The sequence below is a fragment of the Monopterus albus genome, unplaced genomic scaffold (assembly GCF_001952655.1).
Source record: "Monopterus albus unplaced genomic scaffold, M_albus_1.0 scaffold250.1, whole genome shotgun sequence".
NCBI classification, from domain to species: domain Eukaryota; kingdom Metazoa; phylum Chordata; class Actinopteri; order Synbranchiformes; family Synbranchidae; genus Monopterus; species Monopterus albus.
This window is the reverse complement of record NW_018128130.1, coordinates 1246194-1262093: the sequence shown is the minus strand read 5'-3', so window position 1 is coordinate 1262093 and position 15900 is coordinate 1246194. Positions and strand designations below refer to the sequence as shown.

The 15900-nt window shown below is 43.2% G+C and overlaps 1 protein-coding gene across 10 annotated transcripts in view; it reads left to right on the top strand.

The window, feature by feature from the left end:
- Positions 1–15900, top strand: part of ptprfa (protein tyrosine phosphatase receptor type Fa) — a 562000-nt gene that overhangs the window by 520570 nt on the left and 25530 nt on the right. For all 10 annotated transcript variants that reach the window (XM_020620922.1, XM_020620921.1, XM_020620919.1 and 7 more), the window contains 4 exons: positions 8265–8384; positions 9559–9713; positions 11903–12188; positions 13747–13925. In XM_020620922.1, the coding sequence (XP_020476578.1) occupies positions 8265–8384; positions 9559–9713; positions 11903–12188; positions 13747–13925 (740 nt within the window). The remainder of the gene's footprint in view (positions 1–8264; positions 8385–9558; positions 9714–11902; positions 12189–13746; positions 13926–15900) is intronic.

Below are 15900 nucleotides of genomic sequence, written 5' to 3'. Positions count from 1 at the left end.
CAAAGAAATAATAATTACCCAGCTCAAGGATCGAATTTAAATCTACACGCGGGCAGTCTTTCATCTACATGCATCGCGACTCTGTGCACAAAACAAAACAAAATAGGATCTCTTAAACATGCGTCGGACATCCCTTACTTCGTCCACAACCATATGGTACAACTTTATTCTCAGCCATCCTGAATAACGTTAAGATAACATCTCACCGTTGATATATGCATCGATTCCCACCCCAAGCCATGCGTGTATCTTCTTCCGGGATTTCCCAGCATACATTGGTCTTTTCCATAACCCCCAAAAAAACTAAGGCCATCTACTGTTCAAAATGTGCAACTACAGCAGAAAATAACAGCTATTTTTGTTCACCTGGTTACATATAAATAAAGACTGGAGATCGACAGGTTGTTTACTCATGCTCTTTACTGTAGGCCATCTTGACTCACACACCATCCGGATCTCGTGAGACTTATCCATGTAATGCATTCATACAAAGAATTACAACTAAGGTTGCCATCTGGTGGCCAGGATGTTACATCCCTCTTTTTATAAAAGAAAAAGAAAGAACTGCATTCCTGAATAAACAAACACTTTCGGCCGACATTACTGAAAAAATAAAGCTCGGCAACTCAAAATATTCACGTGCTGTCGCACAATGTTGAGGTATGCAAGTTAGCAAATAGTTTTAACATTTAACTAACAAAACATTCTGTGGTTTCTATATCAACAATAGCTGTTTACCACAAATATAGCTTGTGCAAATTCTTAACGTTGCATCAGCTAGTATCAAGACATAGGTTTCGCTATACACAATAATTACAAATCAAAGATACGTCTTGGTTTCACAACACACCCTGATTTCGTGATGTAGCAAGGTGGTGGGGTGCTTGTAGGTATATTTAAGTCTGGTGGTTTCACAGGGTCTGGATGAGCAGCCTGTGTGTCGTTGCTGGTAGGCTCAGACTGTTGAGGGTTTTCTGCACACACTTCTGGGTTGTCATTGGGATGTCGCTGTCTGAGGTGACGTCTATTTCGTCTGAATGTCTGACCTTCCTTTGTTGTGATGTGGTAGCTCCTTTTAGCATTTGCTGGCTGGGTTACTGTTGCAGGTTTCCAGGAACCATCTCCCTGCAGGAAGCGGATAGGTGTACCTGCTGTCAGTGGGGTTAGATGTCTGGCGGATCTGTTGAAGTAGGTCTGCTGTCGACATTGACAAGCTTCTCTCCTCTCACATATGTCCTTTAGACAGGTGACTTGTGGTTGCAGTTGATTAGCTGTGGTGGGAAGGATGGAGCGTAGTCTGCAGCTCATGAGTAGTGACTTTAGGTTATCTACTGGGGTGTTTCTATATTCTAGTAGACTGAGGTATGGGTCTTTGTCCTCAGCTCTTGCTTTGTCCAGTAGCCTTTTTGCTGTTTGGACTGTCTTTTCAGCAAGTCCATTGCTCTGTGGATAGTGGGGGCTAGTGGTGTTGTGTGTGAATCCCCACACTTCTGTGAAATGTGCAAACTCACGGGAGCTGTAGCATTGGTCCATTGTCACTGATGCAAATCTCTGGAGTTCCATTTCTTGCCATTGCTGATTTCAGTGTTGTTATGACAGATGTGGAAGTACAGCAGTGTAGCTCGAAATATCTGCTGAAGTAGTCCACTATGATAATGTAGTCTTTTGAGTTCCAAGTGAACAGGTCTGTTCCGATGACTTGCCATGGCCTTTTAGGTACAGGGTGAGACATTAAGTGTTCTTGGCAGATGTTGCAGGCCGCTACCGCTGCTTTGATTTGTTGTCCCATGCCAGGCCAAAACAAGATGTCTCTCGCCCATGTGGCCCGCATGTATGCGCTCTAACATGACTTTTCTGAGTTTACTGGGAATGATGATCTTCTCCCCTTTAAACGTGATTCCATTAATCTCAGCGATTTCATCTCTGTAATTCCAGTATTCTTGGATGCTGAGGGGGCATGCTGACCTGGTCTCTGGCCAGCCGTCCAGTGACATTCGTCTCAGAAGGGTGAGCTGTGTGTCTTGGCTCGTTGCATCTATGATTTCTGTCAGTCTCTTGTCACTTATGGGAACGTTAATCATGACTATGTGCACATGTACTTCCATGCTCTCATTCAGGGATTGGTCATGGTACACAATTGATTTCCAGGACAGGGTATCAGCGACTGGAATGTCTTTTCCTGGCAGGTGGACGATATTGATGTCATGTAGCTGTAGTATCATTCTTTGTAGTCGTGGTGGAGCAGCTGTGAGGGGTTTTTTAGTATTGACTCCAGTGGTTTGTGGTCTGACTCCACAATAACCTTATGGCCATAGACGTATTCATGGAAACGCTTGCAACCAAACAGTACAGCGTAGAGCTCTTTCTTGATCTGTGCATAGTTCTGTTCAGTGCTGTTGAGTGATTTCGGTGCGTAAGCAACTGGTTTGCCGTCTTGGAGCATGACTGCACCAAGGCCATTTTTTGAGGCGTCTACCTGGAGCCATAGCTCTTTCAGTGGGTCGAAGTATGCCATTGCTGTTCCAGGTTGTCAAGTTATTAAATCCTTCATTTGTTGAAATACTCTGTCATGGCTAGCATCCCATATGAAGTCACTGTCCTCTTTTAGCAGCTGTCGTAGTGGCGCATTGATCTCAGAGAGGTGGGGAGCAAATCGGGCCAGGTGAACATACCTATTACTGTCTCTAGCTCTGCCTTGTTCTCAGGTGGTTGCATCTCCTGGACTGCTTTAATTTTGTGGGGGTCTGGTTTTAAACCATCTTGTGACAGTGTGTGTCCGAAGTAACTGACCTCGGGTACATAGATGCGACATTTGTCGGGGTTTAGCTTTACACCTCTGTCTCTAGTGCATTGCAACATGGCTTTGAGATTGTGATCGTGTTCCTCTTTGGTCTTGCCAAACACCAATACATCATCGACGATGGCAGCAACGCCTTGGAGACCTTCATAGGTTTTGTCCACACAATGCTGAAACTCATCCTGGGCTGAAATTATGCCAAAGGGTAATCTAAGGAAGCGGTACCTGCCAAACACAGTGTTGAAAGTAGTTAGCAGAGAAGACTCATGGCTCAGTTAGTCACATAGTCCAGTAACCTGACCTGGCATCAAGTACACTGAAGTATTTGGCTCCTGCAAGCTTAGATGTGATGTCCTCAAGCGTGGGCAGGGGGTAATGAGGTCTCTGTATTGCCTTATTCAGCGGTCTGGTGTCTAGCCATATCCTGAGTTTCTTTGATTTTGGCTTCTCTACAGCAACAAGTGCATTCACCCAAGCTGTGGGCTCTGTGACCTTGCATATGATGTTGTCCCTCTCCATGCTGTCGAGCTCCTCTTTGAGTCGACTTCGCAGTGCAAAGGGGATCCTGCGTGGTTGGAAAATGGCAGGTGTAAGTGTTGGGTTGATGCTGAAGGTGCATTCCCCTGGGAACTCTCCAGTGCCCTGAAATACATCTGCAAACTCTTTAAGTAAGCTTTGTGAGTCGATGTTGATATTTTCTTTCCCTTCAGTCACAGCCATTAGGCTCCTCTTTGAGTCGGCTTCGCTGTGCAAAGGGGATCCCGCTTGGTGGGCAAACGGCAGGTGTAACTGTTGGGTCGATGCTGAAGGTGCATTCCCCTGGGAACTCTCCAATGCCCTGAAATACATCTGCAAACTCTTTAAGTAAGCTTTGTGAGTCGATGTTGGTATTTGTTTTCCCTCAGTCACAGCCATCACAATTTGGATGAGATTTAGGTCTCTGCAGGCTTTCATCACCAGAATTGGTGGGGCACTAGTGTTAACAATGTGAAAATCCAGTAGCAGTCACTGTTTTTTATGTCTACATCTTAGCTTACATATGCCGTCCACACTCAGTGGGTGCCCTCCATAATCTGTGAGTTTCTGAGTTGCGGGTCTCAGTGTGACATTTTGAAATAGGGTTCAAAACATGTTTGCTGGAATGGTGTTGGCCTGTGCACCAGTGTCCACTTTAAATCTTACTTTTCTTGGGGGTGATCCAAGTTCCTCATCAGTGTGACGCTCCAGTGTGTAGTCATTTTCTTTGACTGAATGAATTGTCTTATAGCGAGGTTTTGATTTCTCTGGGGCCTTAGATCTACATGCTTTTGCAAAGTTGTTCATCTTTTTGCATTTCATGCACTGCTTTCCTTTGGCTGGACATATGTCTTTAAAGCTATGGTGCCCTGCAAGTGACTGCATGTTCTGTAGGTGGCAGTTTCGTCCCTTGCCCTCTTAGCTTTTTGTGATGCATCATGTCTATGTGATTTTCTTGAAAATGCGTGCACTGTAGCTTGGTGCTCTTTTGTTGTTCCCATAGTCTTTAGCTGCTGTTTTGCCAGCTCATAGGATCATGCAATATCTATGGCTTTGTCTAAGGTGAGCGCTGCACCCTGGCTAAGTAGCTTCTCACGCACATGGGGTGAATTGGTCACAAACACTATGCGATCATGGATCATTTCGTCGCTATTTGGGTAGCCACAGTCTTTAGCTAGGAGTTTTAGCTCCGTGACAAACTGTTCGAATGACTCATGTTCACCTTGCAATAGTTGATGAAACTTGTGTCTTGCATATATGGGGTTGGCCTTGGGTGTGATATACGGTGTGTACTTATGTAGTAAGTCCGTAGCTTTTTGGCTTCCTCTGTTGTGAGGTTCCACGTGTTATAAATATCACGTCCCTTTTCCCCAATCCATAAGAGGAGGTAGCTGCACTTATCTGCTTCGTCCTTTTCGCGGAGAGGACCAGTGAACATCAGCTCTGCGTGCTGTTGGAATTTCCACCATGCTTCAGGAAGGTTCGCGGAATCCCAGTCCATCCTCGGAGTGTGAACGCCGTAGGACTCCATCGTTGTGCTGGATAGGCAGTAGATTCGCTACTCTGATACCATGTAATACTTGTTGTATTTTGTGTTGGAGGACTTACAAGCTATAAATAAAGACTGGAGATCGACAGGTTATGTTTACTCATGCTCTTTACTGTAGGCCATCTTGACTCACACACCATCCGGATCTCGTGAGACTTATCCATGTAATGCATTCATACAAACAATTACAACTAAGGTTGCCATCTGGTGGCCAGGATGTTACAGAGTCCTCCTCGCCTGCCCCGACTCCGTCTCCGGGTTGCTCTCCTGATTTCAGCCTGCTCCTGGTGCTCCGGAGGGTCCCCGCAGGCGATGGCGGCTTTCCTCGCTATTGTTGTTATTGTCGCCGGAGCGAACAATGAGTTGTAGCTCCAATGGTATGAAACCAGTAAATTCCCAGTGGCTTTGTGAGTTGGCGATATCCAGCAATGCCTGTCTGTTGTATGTAAGCAGTGCATGACATTTGTGCACTGCAGAAAAAGCAAAAAACACACAAAAAAGAAGAAAACGAAGAAAAAACCGGCAGTATGGAGGTCCAGAATAATTAGAACAACAAAGGATTAAACTGACATATAAACTGTGGTATAATAGTGTCTTGATAGTTGGGTTTTCCCGTTCTACAGATTAGTTACTGTGTGTTGCCTGCAAAGATGCCCTGAAGTCAGGGAGCAAAAGTCTCATGTGTACAATAAACACTGCACATGAAAACTACAGCATGACTGGCTCCAGTGTAGTTCTGCAAATGTGCACAAATATGGTGTGTACCTCTCTGCCCATTTTAAGGTAGGTAGGTCATCACCAGTGTATACCTGCATATACACACTTTTAGAACTCTGTATTAAATGTAACCACGTGTCTCCTCGTCACACCACTTTGACCACAGGCCATGTGGCCCTGTACTTAACCACAGGCCTTGCCAAACAAGCCCCACCCCTACACTGACACTCTCACTCAGGTGTATGAAATGTAATCACACCATCTGTTATGCAAAACTGCTGTGGCCAACATTCCCTCTAGCTAGCACAAAATCTAATGTGTGTTCCATGTTCCTTCCCCCCACTGTCACCCTCTGTGTCCACCCCTCCCACAGCCAAGAGTGGAAAAACAGCAGTAACACTAACAGTGCACATGCTCATTGTATTAATTAGTTCTGTGACTCAGTCTTTTCATTCTGAAGAACCTGGTATCTCACTTTATGTCTGCATCACAAAACTTAAGTTTAATTTAGTTATTACAGGAAATAGTTAGTGCTATCAAGATAGAAGTCCAAACAGCTTGAGAAACCAGTGGATGCTGCATCCATGCTGATTTAAACTCCTTTTGTTTATGAAGTCTGAAAATTGGCTACAACCTATATTTTTATAGTAATAATGTGTTGTGAAAACAGTGTGACCATGTGAAAGGGGTTCATGATGACCTTACAGAGTATTATCAGCTGAATCTGTAGCTCCCCTCGGCTGTACAGAGCTGTAATGAGTTTCAGCTCACTGTTTAGTGTTGTTGGTCTTTGGTTCTTGTTACCTTTGCTAACTCTGAGAGACGAGACAGTCCAAGTAACTTCAAAACAGTGCTGATTTATTCAAAGGATGACAGGTAAAATTAACATTACACGCTCAGGTATCTTGCACCTCCAAACTGCACACAGGCAGATGTAAGATGAAAGACCCTGAACCCACCAGGCCTATACATTATATCCCCTCGGTTGGCCTAGCCCCATACTACACAGAAACGCCAACCGAGACGTCTCTGTTACCAGCTTTGCAGCTGGTCATAGCAGTAGTCAAAACATGCAGCAAATCAATGTGTGTGTGTCTGTTGATTAAGTGGTGTGTAACTAAAAACATTCTCACGACCTCTAGTAACATGTCGTGACTTAAACATAAGAACATATTATGGCTAAGGCTACAGTTATACACATCATAATAATAATATTAAACACCCTGTCTGCTGACTGTCATCAACTCTTCTCTCTAGTTATCCTTGACCAGATGTACCCTGTAGAAACTCATAAGCATGACTAAGCATTTAACAGTCTAACTAGACATCCTATCTCCACTAAACATTTCTATTACATAAAGTATCTATCCAATATCTATCTGACTAAAAATATCTAACAGTGTCCAGACTTTATTGTTCTGGTTTACTCTCGGTGCTCTCACACTATTATTTGGCAGCTGTTTTCAAAGAAAATACTCTAACTATTTACTGTCCACTACCTGCTCAGCAGCAAACAGCTGGTGGACTTGGTGGACCATTTAGCAACTAAAGAGCCATCTCAGCAGATGGTGCAGACCAAAAATAGAGCTAGAAGAGAGAGAGTACCAAAGTTAAATTCACCAGGTGACCAGAAACACAACTGCAACAGAATGTTATGGGACATAGCTGTTCCTTTGCAACTGACAGTTTAGTTTAACGATCACGCCATAAATTTAACAAGTGGTTATTTATTGTAACTATGACAACAAAGGTCCCCTAACCTCAATAACGTAGTCATTTAAACCCAGAAGGTTTACTCAGCCTAAACAAAGTCCTTATTTTAATCCAAACCACCGCCAGAAGGTTCCGTGTCCGAGCTCCAGCCGACCCAGGGCCTTTCTGTGTGGAGTCTGCATGTTCTCCCTGTGCCTGCGTAGGTTCTCTCCGGGTCCTCCGGAGTGAGTGTGAGTGTGTGTCTACATGTCACCCCTGTGATAGGCTGGTGACCTGTCCAGGGTGGACCCCGCCTCTCGCCATGTGACAGCTGGGCTTGGCCTCAGTGCCCCCACAACCCTATTCAGAAATAAGCGGTACAGATAATGGATGGATAAAACTGGTTTGTTTTTCACTAACAGTTTGTAATGATTTTGAAACGCACACATGGTCCTGCTGGTAGTGGCATCAGATCAGAAAGCACTTCTGTTTTATTCTATAGAGTAAACTCTGGGAGGATGATATAGGAAAATGCACAATGTATAGTAACCATAATATAAATACACACATCCATGCAGTAATCGAAGTTTTCCCTTAGCAGTATACTGAAGTCAGGTTTTTTTTTAAAGCAATGAACTTGTGTGGGTGTGACTTATTCAGACGTCTAGAGGCTAATCAGGGTCAGCTCCAGTTTTAGTCAGAATCTCAACTAGGTTATGGTGAATATGAGGACACATCACTGCAAGCAAATATTTTTCCTTTCACTATGCTGCTATACTGTCACAGTGAAGTTACCCTATGTGAAGCCTTTGTGATGCACATGCTCACTTGTAAAAAGCTGATTAGGCAACATGCATGTCAGTCTGAGCAGTAGTCAACATTTTGGACCAAAGTTAGTTTAATGTACAGACAGATCGATGCAGACTTGGTTTTCCTCCTCTTCGTTCCCTCCTTGTAGAAAAAACAAGTGCTTTGGTGTGTGTCTCTGTGCAGGTGAAGTGTGACCAGTATTGGCCCATTCGAGGCACAGAAACATACGGGATGATTCAGGTGACCGTGCTGGACACTCTGGAGCTTGCTACATACAGCGTACGCACATTTGCTCTCTATAAGGTGAGAACTCTCTGAAAATGTTGTGTGTATGGAATGTGACGGTGTTTGGCAGAAGACAGAGCAGTTCTGAAAGAGCACTAAGCACCTTTCAGACATGCACTTTGTTAGCTAAGGGTGATGACAGTTTAACATGTAGGACTCACTTTCATGTGGCGGTCTTACTAGGTCAGACATAGTAACATATCCATAACCCTTTAAACTGGTCTAAAATTAATGCTGCCAGATTAACATAAAGGCTGTAGCAGCACAAGAGCAGACATGCAGAGAAAGAGATTAAATGTGTCTTGTTTTACCTTCTCTGTCACTATAATAGACGTAATATTATAATCACCATCTTTTATGGACAATATCAATTTAATAAACTAGGAAACACCATAAGAGAGCCTATTTCACATTGCTGAGGAGATAGTTCTTAGATTAACTCCGTTGCTCTTGTTGTAAGACTGGAGCACAAGGCATTAAAGACAGCAATAAAGATAACAATAGCAATAATACAATTCTGATGAAGAGTTCAGCAGTCTCTCTCTATATTTTCAGTTTTTATTGATGGCAAGTGCATGGACAAATGAATGAATAGCTACTGTAGCAAAATGCTTTGCATGCAGTATGTGAGCAAATGGGACTTACATAAACATTTAAATTAGACCTGAAGTCACTTAATGCTTCTGCACTGTCAGACTTCTGCAGTGAGTGACACAAGCCATCACTTCACCAGATAGCTGAAGCCACCAATGTTTGGTATTTTATCTCTGAAAAGAGCTCAAGAATATAAGAAGACTGTGTCTTGAATGGTGAAAAGGTGAAAACTATGGCTTTCTGAATCTAATGAATAAAATTTACCATTGATGTACTGTAGATTTGATGAAAATGGTTTGTTTTGACAGGGCTATACCAGTGTGCTCACTTCAAGATGTTGTTATTCATCAAGCACTGTCTAGAAAGTGGTTTATTAATGCTTTTGAGTGTCTTTCTGAAAGCATTTGTGATGCACAGCAATATTCTCATGTGAGATTCCTACATTAAACGCTCAATGAAAACTTGATCAGGTAGTCACTGCAGTGTATGTTAGTGAATCTTTTAGTTGTTAGGTATAATTATCAATCATTGAATATTCGAGTGTAAGATCACATTTTTTTTGAATGACGTGTAAATGTGCATCTGTCTGCTCATACAGAATGGCTCAAATGAGAAGAGAGAGGTTCGACAGTTCCAGTTTATGGCCTGGCCTGACCACGGAGTGCCTGAGTACCCCACCCCAACACTGGCCTTTCTACGCAGAGTCAGGACCTGTAACCCTTCAGATGCTGGTCCCATGGTGGTCCACTGCAGGTGAACTACACCTCACATCAACACAAAAGCCTCTACATGCTTGAGCCAGCATGTGTATCCAACAGTTAGTCATTTTCTGAAACCGAAAAACCAACAAACATCCACGCTTTCTGCAGCAAGTGGTCAGGTGTGCAGTAAGTAGAATAGGTTTGAACTTCTCTCTCTCACTCAGACTTTAGGTACTGTAGATGATGGCTGTAGATGTTGTAATTGCTTGCAATGACCAGTCTTGACATTAGCAATGCCAGTCAATGGACACCTGTGAGTAACGTCATAATACAGCTTGTCTGAAGCAAACTGAGGCCTTAAAGGTAATAGAGGAAGGAGACTATGTACTTTAACCACACTTATGTAGAAATGTACTCATACTTTGCTTGAACTGTTCAGTACTATTCACAGTAAAGTTATCAAATGAATAGTTTTATAGCAGAGAACAACGCAGAAACCCTTCAAAGTGTTATTTTTACATTTAAAAAAATTAATAATAATAATAAAGCTTTATTTATATAGCACTTTACAACTCCGGGGAGCAAAAAGTGCTGCACAATAGAACATGTGTATCAACAAAAAAACAATACTAAAACAATAAAACCTAAAAACACAAATTTCCAAACTCGGAGCAATAAAAATTTCCATCAAGATTCAAATAGCATAAAACAACAAGTTAAACGATGTCCCTTCGGGGGAAATAAAACGGATTAAACACCAAAGGCCTGTTTAAAGAGGTGAGTTTTTAAAGTTGACTTAAAAACCGCTAGCTCGGTTATGGACCAAAGCTCTAAAGTGGTAAAGAATTCAAGAGTCTAGGGCCATACACAGCAAAAGAGCGGTCGCCCCATTTGTTATATCGAGACCATGGGACAACCAAGGACACGTGCTCTGAGGAGCACACAGCTCTGTGTGGAGCATAGATAGATAGCAGCTCCGACAGGTACAGCGGAGCGAGGCCATATATAGCCTTAAAGACAAATAGCAGCATCTTAAAATCAACTCTCCACTGTACTGGCAACCAGTGTAGTGAGAGAAGGACGGGGGTGATGTGGGCATACCTGGGAGTGTTCGACAGCAGCCGAGCCGCAGCGTTTTGGACCAGTTGAAGCTTCAGAAGCAAAGACTGAGAAATACCAACATAGAGGGCCTTAGAGTAGTTTAGTCATGAAGTGATAAAAGCGTGGAAGGCTGTTTCTAAGTCTGCACGCGATAAGAAAGGCTTCACCTTCGTTAAAAGTCTCAGGTGAAAAAAGCTGGTCTTAACCATGGCCCTGATCTGCTTATCAAAATTAAAACCGCTATTAAATATCACGCCAAGGTTTTTTTTACCGTATTTATCAGCCCAACCGTTCTTTGACGCTTTATAAGACACATCGAAGGAACAAGAGAGACAGAGATGTGAGTCTAGGCAGTGATCTCGCTCCCTGCTGTTTCACTGACCTTCACCTCACCTCTCCTGGAGAGTAGTTAGGTCAGTGATGTCGCAGTCTGGCACCACATACAATAATAAGAAGGAAGCAGGACACCTGGATTTACTGCATGTGTATGGCATGGTAAAATGTTCTTTGTTATGATTAACTAATTAAAAGCTAAAGGTAAGTTTAAAAAATGGTGTGCACAGCATGTCATTTGGTGCCAGCTACAGACTAATGGTACTGTAGATGGTAAAACAGTGTAACGATGTGTTCAGAATGTAGACCAAGCAAGCTTTTGCTTCACATTATTTGGAAGAATTTCACTGCGGGAGTGTTTTTGTTACTTTCTTTTTATTTGCCTTCAAACAGCCAATGTGTACAAGTATACAGTATAGACTGTTCCTAGCTAGCAATGCACACAACAACTGTGTGTTCGGAGTGTGTCCATGTTTGTTTCTGACTGCTGTCAGAGCTCCCTGGAAACCTTCTGTCTGATTACCACATTTTGGTCAGTCTGAGACATTCGGAACCTGTGCCAGCACACCTTAACCTCAGTCTACTTGGCCCAGGGTGTGTCCACCCTTTAGGGAAAAAGATTTTTGCAACTTTAACTAATTCACATTCTCCTGCTTCAAATAAAAGACTAACTCAATAATCACATATATTGTTTTGCCTCAGCCTTTTTAATGGGTGTAAACAGAAAGAGCACGTCTTGTGCGTCATTTGTCCACACCCTGAATGTCCTTTGTGGCATCAGCCATGTTTTCTGATCATGCTTCCCAGTGCTGGTGTGGGCCGGACAGGCTGCTTCATTGTGATTGAAGCCATGTTGGAGAGGATGAAACATGAGAAGTCCGTGGACATTTACGGTCATGTGACGTGTATGCGAGCTCAAAGAAACTACATGGTGCAGACAGAGGATCAATATATATTCATCCATGAGGCCCTGCTAGAAGCCGCAACATGTGGCAACACAGAAGTCCCTGCCCGCAACCTGTATGCCCACATCCAGAAACTCAGCCAGATCCCTCCTGGAGAGACTGTCACTGCCATGGAACTGGAGTTTAAGGTAGGTGCCTTTTTGTTTTTGATTGAGAAACTGTACAACTCAATAACTAAAAGGGCACTCCAATTATACAGTATACCTGGCTCTGCTGAGTTTTTCTTGACTGACAGACTTTGTGATACAACAATGCATCATGAACTTAAATGGCATTGTAAAATAAAAACAGATTGCAAAAGTATAATCCAGTCTAAGGCTAACCAGAAACCAATACAAAGATCAGTGAACAGGTGCAATGTGAATTTATTCTCTCTTGTTAGGGTTCTGGCAGTGGTGTTTGCCTGCGATGTGTGTTAGCTAGACCACTGAGGAGCATGTGGCAACAGTTTAATCTAATGGTTCCCAACTCTTTTCTGTCATGCTCCCACCTGTTTCATTCTTGGCAGCCTCACTAGAATCAGAGCAGTCTTGAATTTAATTCATAGGCCTTTGTCACTGCAGACATTTTGAGTTGTCTTTCCTGGAACGACACAGCTGGTACCAGTAACATTAATAATGCTCCATTACAGCAATGATGCAATTCAAGGCAACACTTAATAATTGCTTAGGTTATTAATTATACCCATCTTTGTCAGGTGAAAATGTCTGCTGTGAATACGTTGTAGTGCATGTATAATGGACCTCTTGTTGGATACAGCCTTAACAAATGCCTTTGAAACACTGGAAGGATGAGTAGAAAACAGATTCTTTCTCAGAGAAGGAGCTGTGGGAGCTTAACTTCTGAGCTTCAAATGGCAGACTGTTGGAGAGGGGGAGCTTCGGGAAATGCAGAGTGATGAGAGTGAAGGAGTGAAGGAGAGAGGGCTGGGACAAACTGGGATGTCTGACAACATAAAGATAAGCTCCTACTGGGCTAGGTGGTTCTACACAGGAGGAGCTGCAGCCTCTGACCATGTTCAACTGCACACTCCGTCCTGAGTGACACCACGGTGATTTAACCAGACTCTTCTAGTTCAGTTTGGGGGCAAGCCATAACCCAAATTATGCTGCTTGTTCAAGCAAGCAGGATGGCTGTAAATCTGGACAGAGCATAATTAGGTTTTGATCCTCAGCTCACTGCAGTCTTCTTTCACAAACACTTCTCAGACTGACACTTTCTCTGGCAGAGCAGAGGAATCACATTAACGCCAGTCAGCAAAGCTGGCCCTGAAAAAGCACTCACATCTGGGATGTTGCTTCCAAATATGTTATTTCTCTTGGTTTGACATGCACTGGCACTGGCCTGTCTTCTTGAGCTCACAGTGAATGTATGTAGGTTTGTTTTGACTTTTGTCTTCAGAATAGGTTTTAACACACTGTGACATCAGGCTTTTTTAGAAGTCAGAGAACAAAGTTGATTAACTCCAAGTGAATCATTTACATGCACCAGTAAGAGTGTTCACTCCCTGCGCCCTTTAACAACCTTGTCCACACACCACACTTCACCGAGGCTGATTGTGTTAGATATAAAAGACAGGAGGTGGACCACAGAGACGGTCGGTGTAGTTATGAAGGTGCTCTGGGCTGAGGACTGGGGGTCTGAGGAGCATCAGAGACAGACATGTCCTCCCCTCTGTCTTCACAGAAACTGGCCAGCTCTAAAGCACATACGTCAAAGTTCATCAGTGCCAACCTGCCATGTAACAAATTCAAGAACCGCCTGGTGAACATCATGCCTTTTGAGTCCACCCGGGTCAGCCTGCAGCCAATCAGAGGTGTGGAGGGCTCCGACTACATCAATGCCAGCTTCATTGATGGATACAGGTGAGTCCACTGAACTCATTTCACTGTGGAATGTGAAACACAGGGACACAGAAAGGGGAGAATATTCTGCAAAAAATAGTCTAGGTATGGTAGAACTTCTGCAAAACTCAGTCTGCTCTGCAGCTGCACCTCTAATGAGCGTGGAGGTGGACCTTTTCTCTGGCAGCTGACAGCAGTAAGTTACAGGCTGCCATCCTTTAGTGGTGTCAGTTGTCAAAATTAATTGGTCTTATTCACAGACCATTTAAGTCTCTCCTTTTTTTCCTCTTGTAGATGGATAGCCTGTTTGAAGCAGGTGACATGCCATAGAAATGAAGTGATTATACTCATATTTCTGAGACACTGCTTCTGCCTGTGTCCAGAAGACATCACGGTCTTCAAGAAACAGATGTCAGTTTGTCCCTTTTGCAGAATGAAATAATGACTTCCTTTTACATTAACAGTATTACAACTTAATAAGTAAATACTCTACTATGGCCAAAAATAGTATTTACAGATGTTTACTTGTTACATGTTGAATCAATGTATCTTAACATGTATGCAAGGCCATGGCCACCTTTGCCCATTTGGCTATGAAGTCCTTAACATTTGGTGGAGTCACACTGCCACAGTGGCGAGTGTGCCTCTTCAGCTCTGGATTTCATCAGATCTTCTTAAGTCCGTCAGCTCTTACGAGTGAATGACTGCTTAGTCATTCATTTGTTCATGCTCACGTAGGTCTATGTTTCATGGATGTATTAAGAAGAACAGCACATTTATTAAAGTCAGGGCGCTCCTCTTAAAACCTTCATGATACATATAAGTTGGCAAAATATGCCGTAGAGTTTAATGTTACTCTAACACTGCACTGTAACATCATCATGTTTACAGTTTGTTGGTCAACCCATGTTGCCTTATGTTTGATACATCTAGATACTGTTTTTAGCTTGGAGAGGGAGTGTATCAGTCAGGCTAGAGGTGTGCTACATGTGAAATAATGTTACTTAAGTCTACAAGGTTTCCACTAGTTTTACTGGATAAGCAGTTGGAGGGATGTAATATTTGACTCTGTAAAGGAGAACTCCGAAAATGTTATCAAATGTTATAGATAGATTCATTGTTAGAAAGATCTCTTTTGCATCTCCTCATTTAAATACATAAATATAGCTACTCTAAAACAAAACATCAAAAGTGCATTTGTTCAACCCTGGAGGGGTGGGAGAAGAGATTTAACAGCTTTTGGAAAAAAGCTACATTTCATGGATCTGTATCTTTTCCCAGAAAAGAGCGGGGAGAACAGATTGTGTCCAGGATGGTTGGGAGCCCTTATGATACACACAGCCTTCCTTTGTAGACGGCTAGTGTATGTATCTTCCAAGGGTGGTAGTGTGGTTCCTATCACCGACTGGGCTGCCTTCACCACCTGCTTTAGATCCTTCTGGTCCTGTGCTGTACAGCGATATGTCAAGAGGCTCTCAGCGATGGCATGATAGAAGCCAAACAGCAGCTGTTGAGGGAGGTGGGCTGATCTAAAGTAAAGCCTCTCCTCGGCCTTCTTCACCTGATGAGAGATGTCTAAGGACCGAGTGAGGTCTGCCAAGATGTGGATTCCCAGGAATTTAAAGCTCTCCGCTCTCTCCACCACCTCTCCTTTTATGCAGAGGGAATTGCTTTATACGCCTTGGTTTCCTGAAGTCCAGTATCATCTCCTTGGTCTGTGTGATTTTAAGGTCCAGGCTGTTGTGGGAACTTCCATAGGCAGTTTGTGTGTAAAGAGAGTGTAGAGGACACACCCCTGTGCTGTGCCTGTGTTCTCCAAGTCTGACTTGTTGGGGTCTGCCACTCAGAAAGTCCAGAATCCAGGTACACTGTGAAGCAACTAGGTCAAAGCTTCTCTGTTTTTGAACAAGTCTACGTGGGATCACTGCACTGAATGCTGAGCTAACATCAACAAACATGTAGTGGTGAAAGTTACCGTGTTGTTTTCTCTGCTATC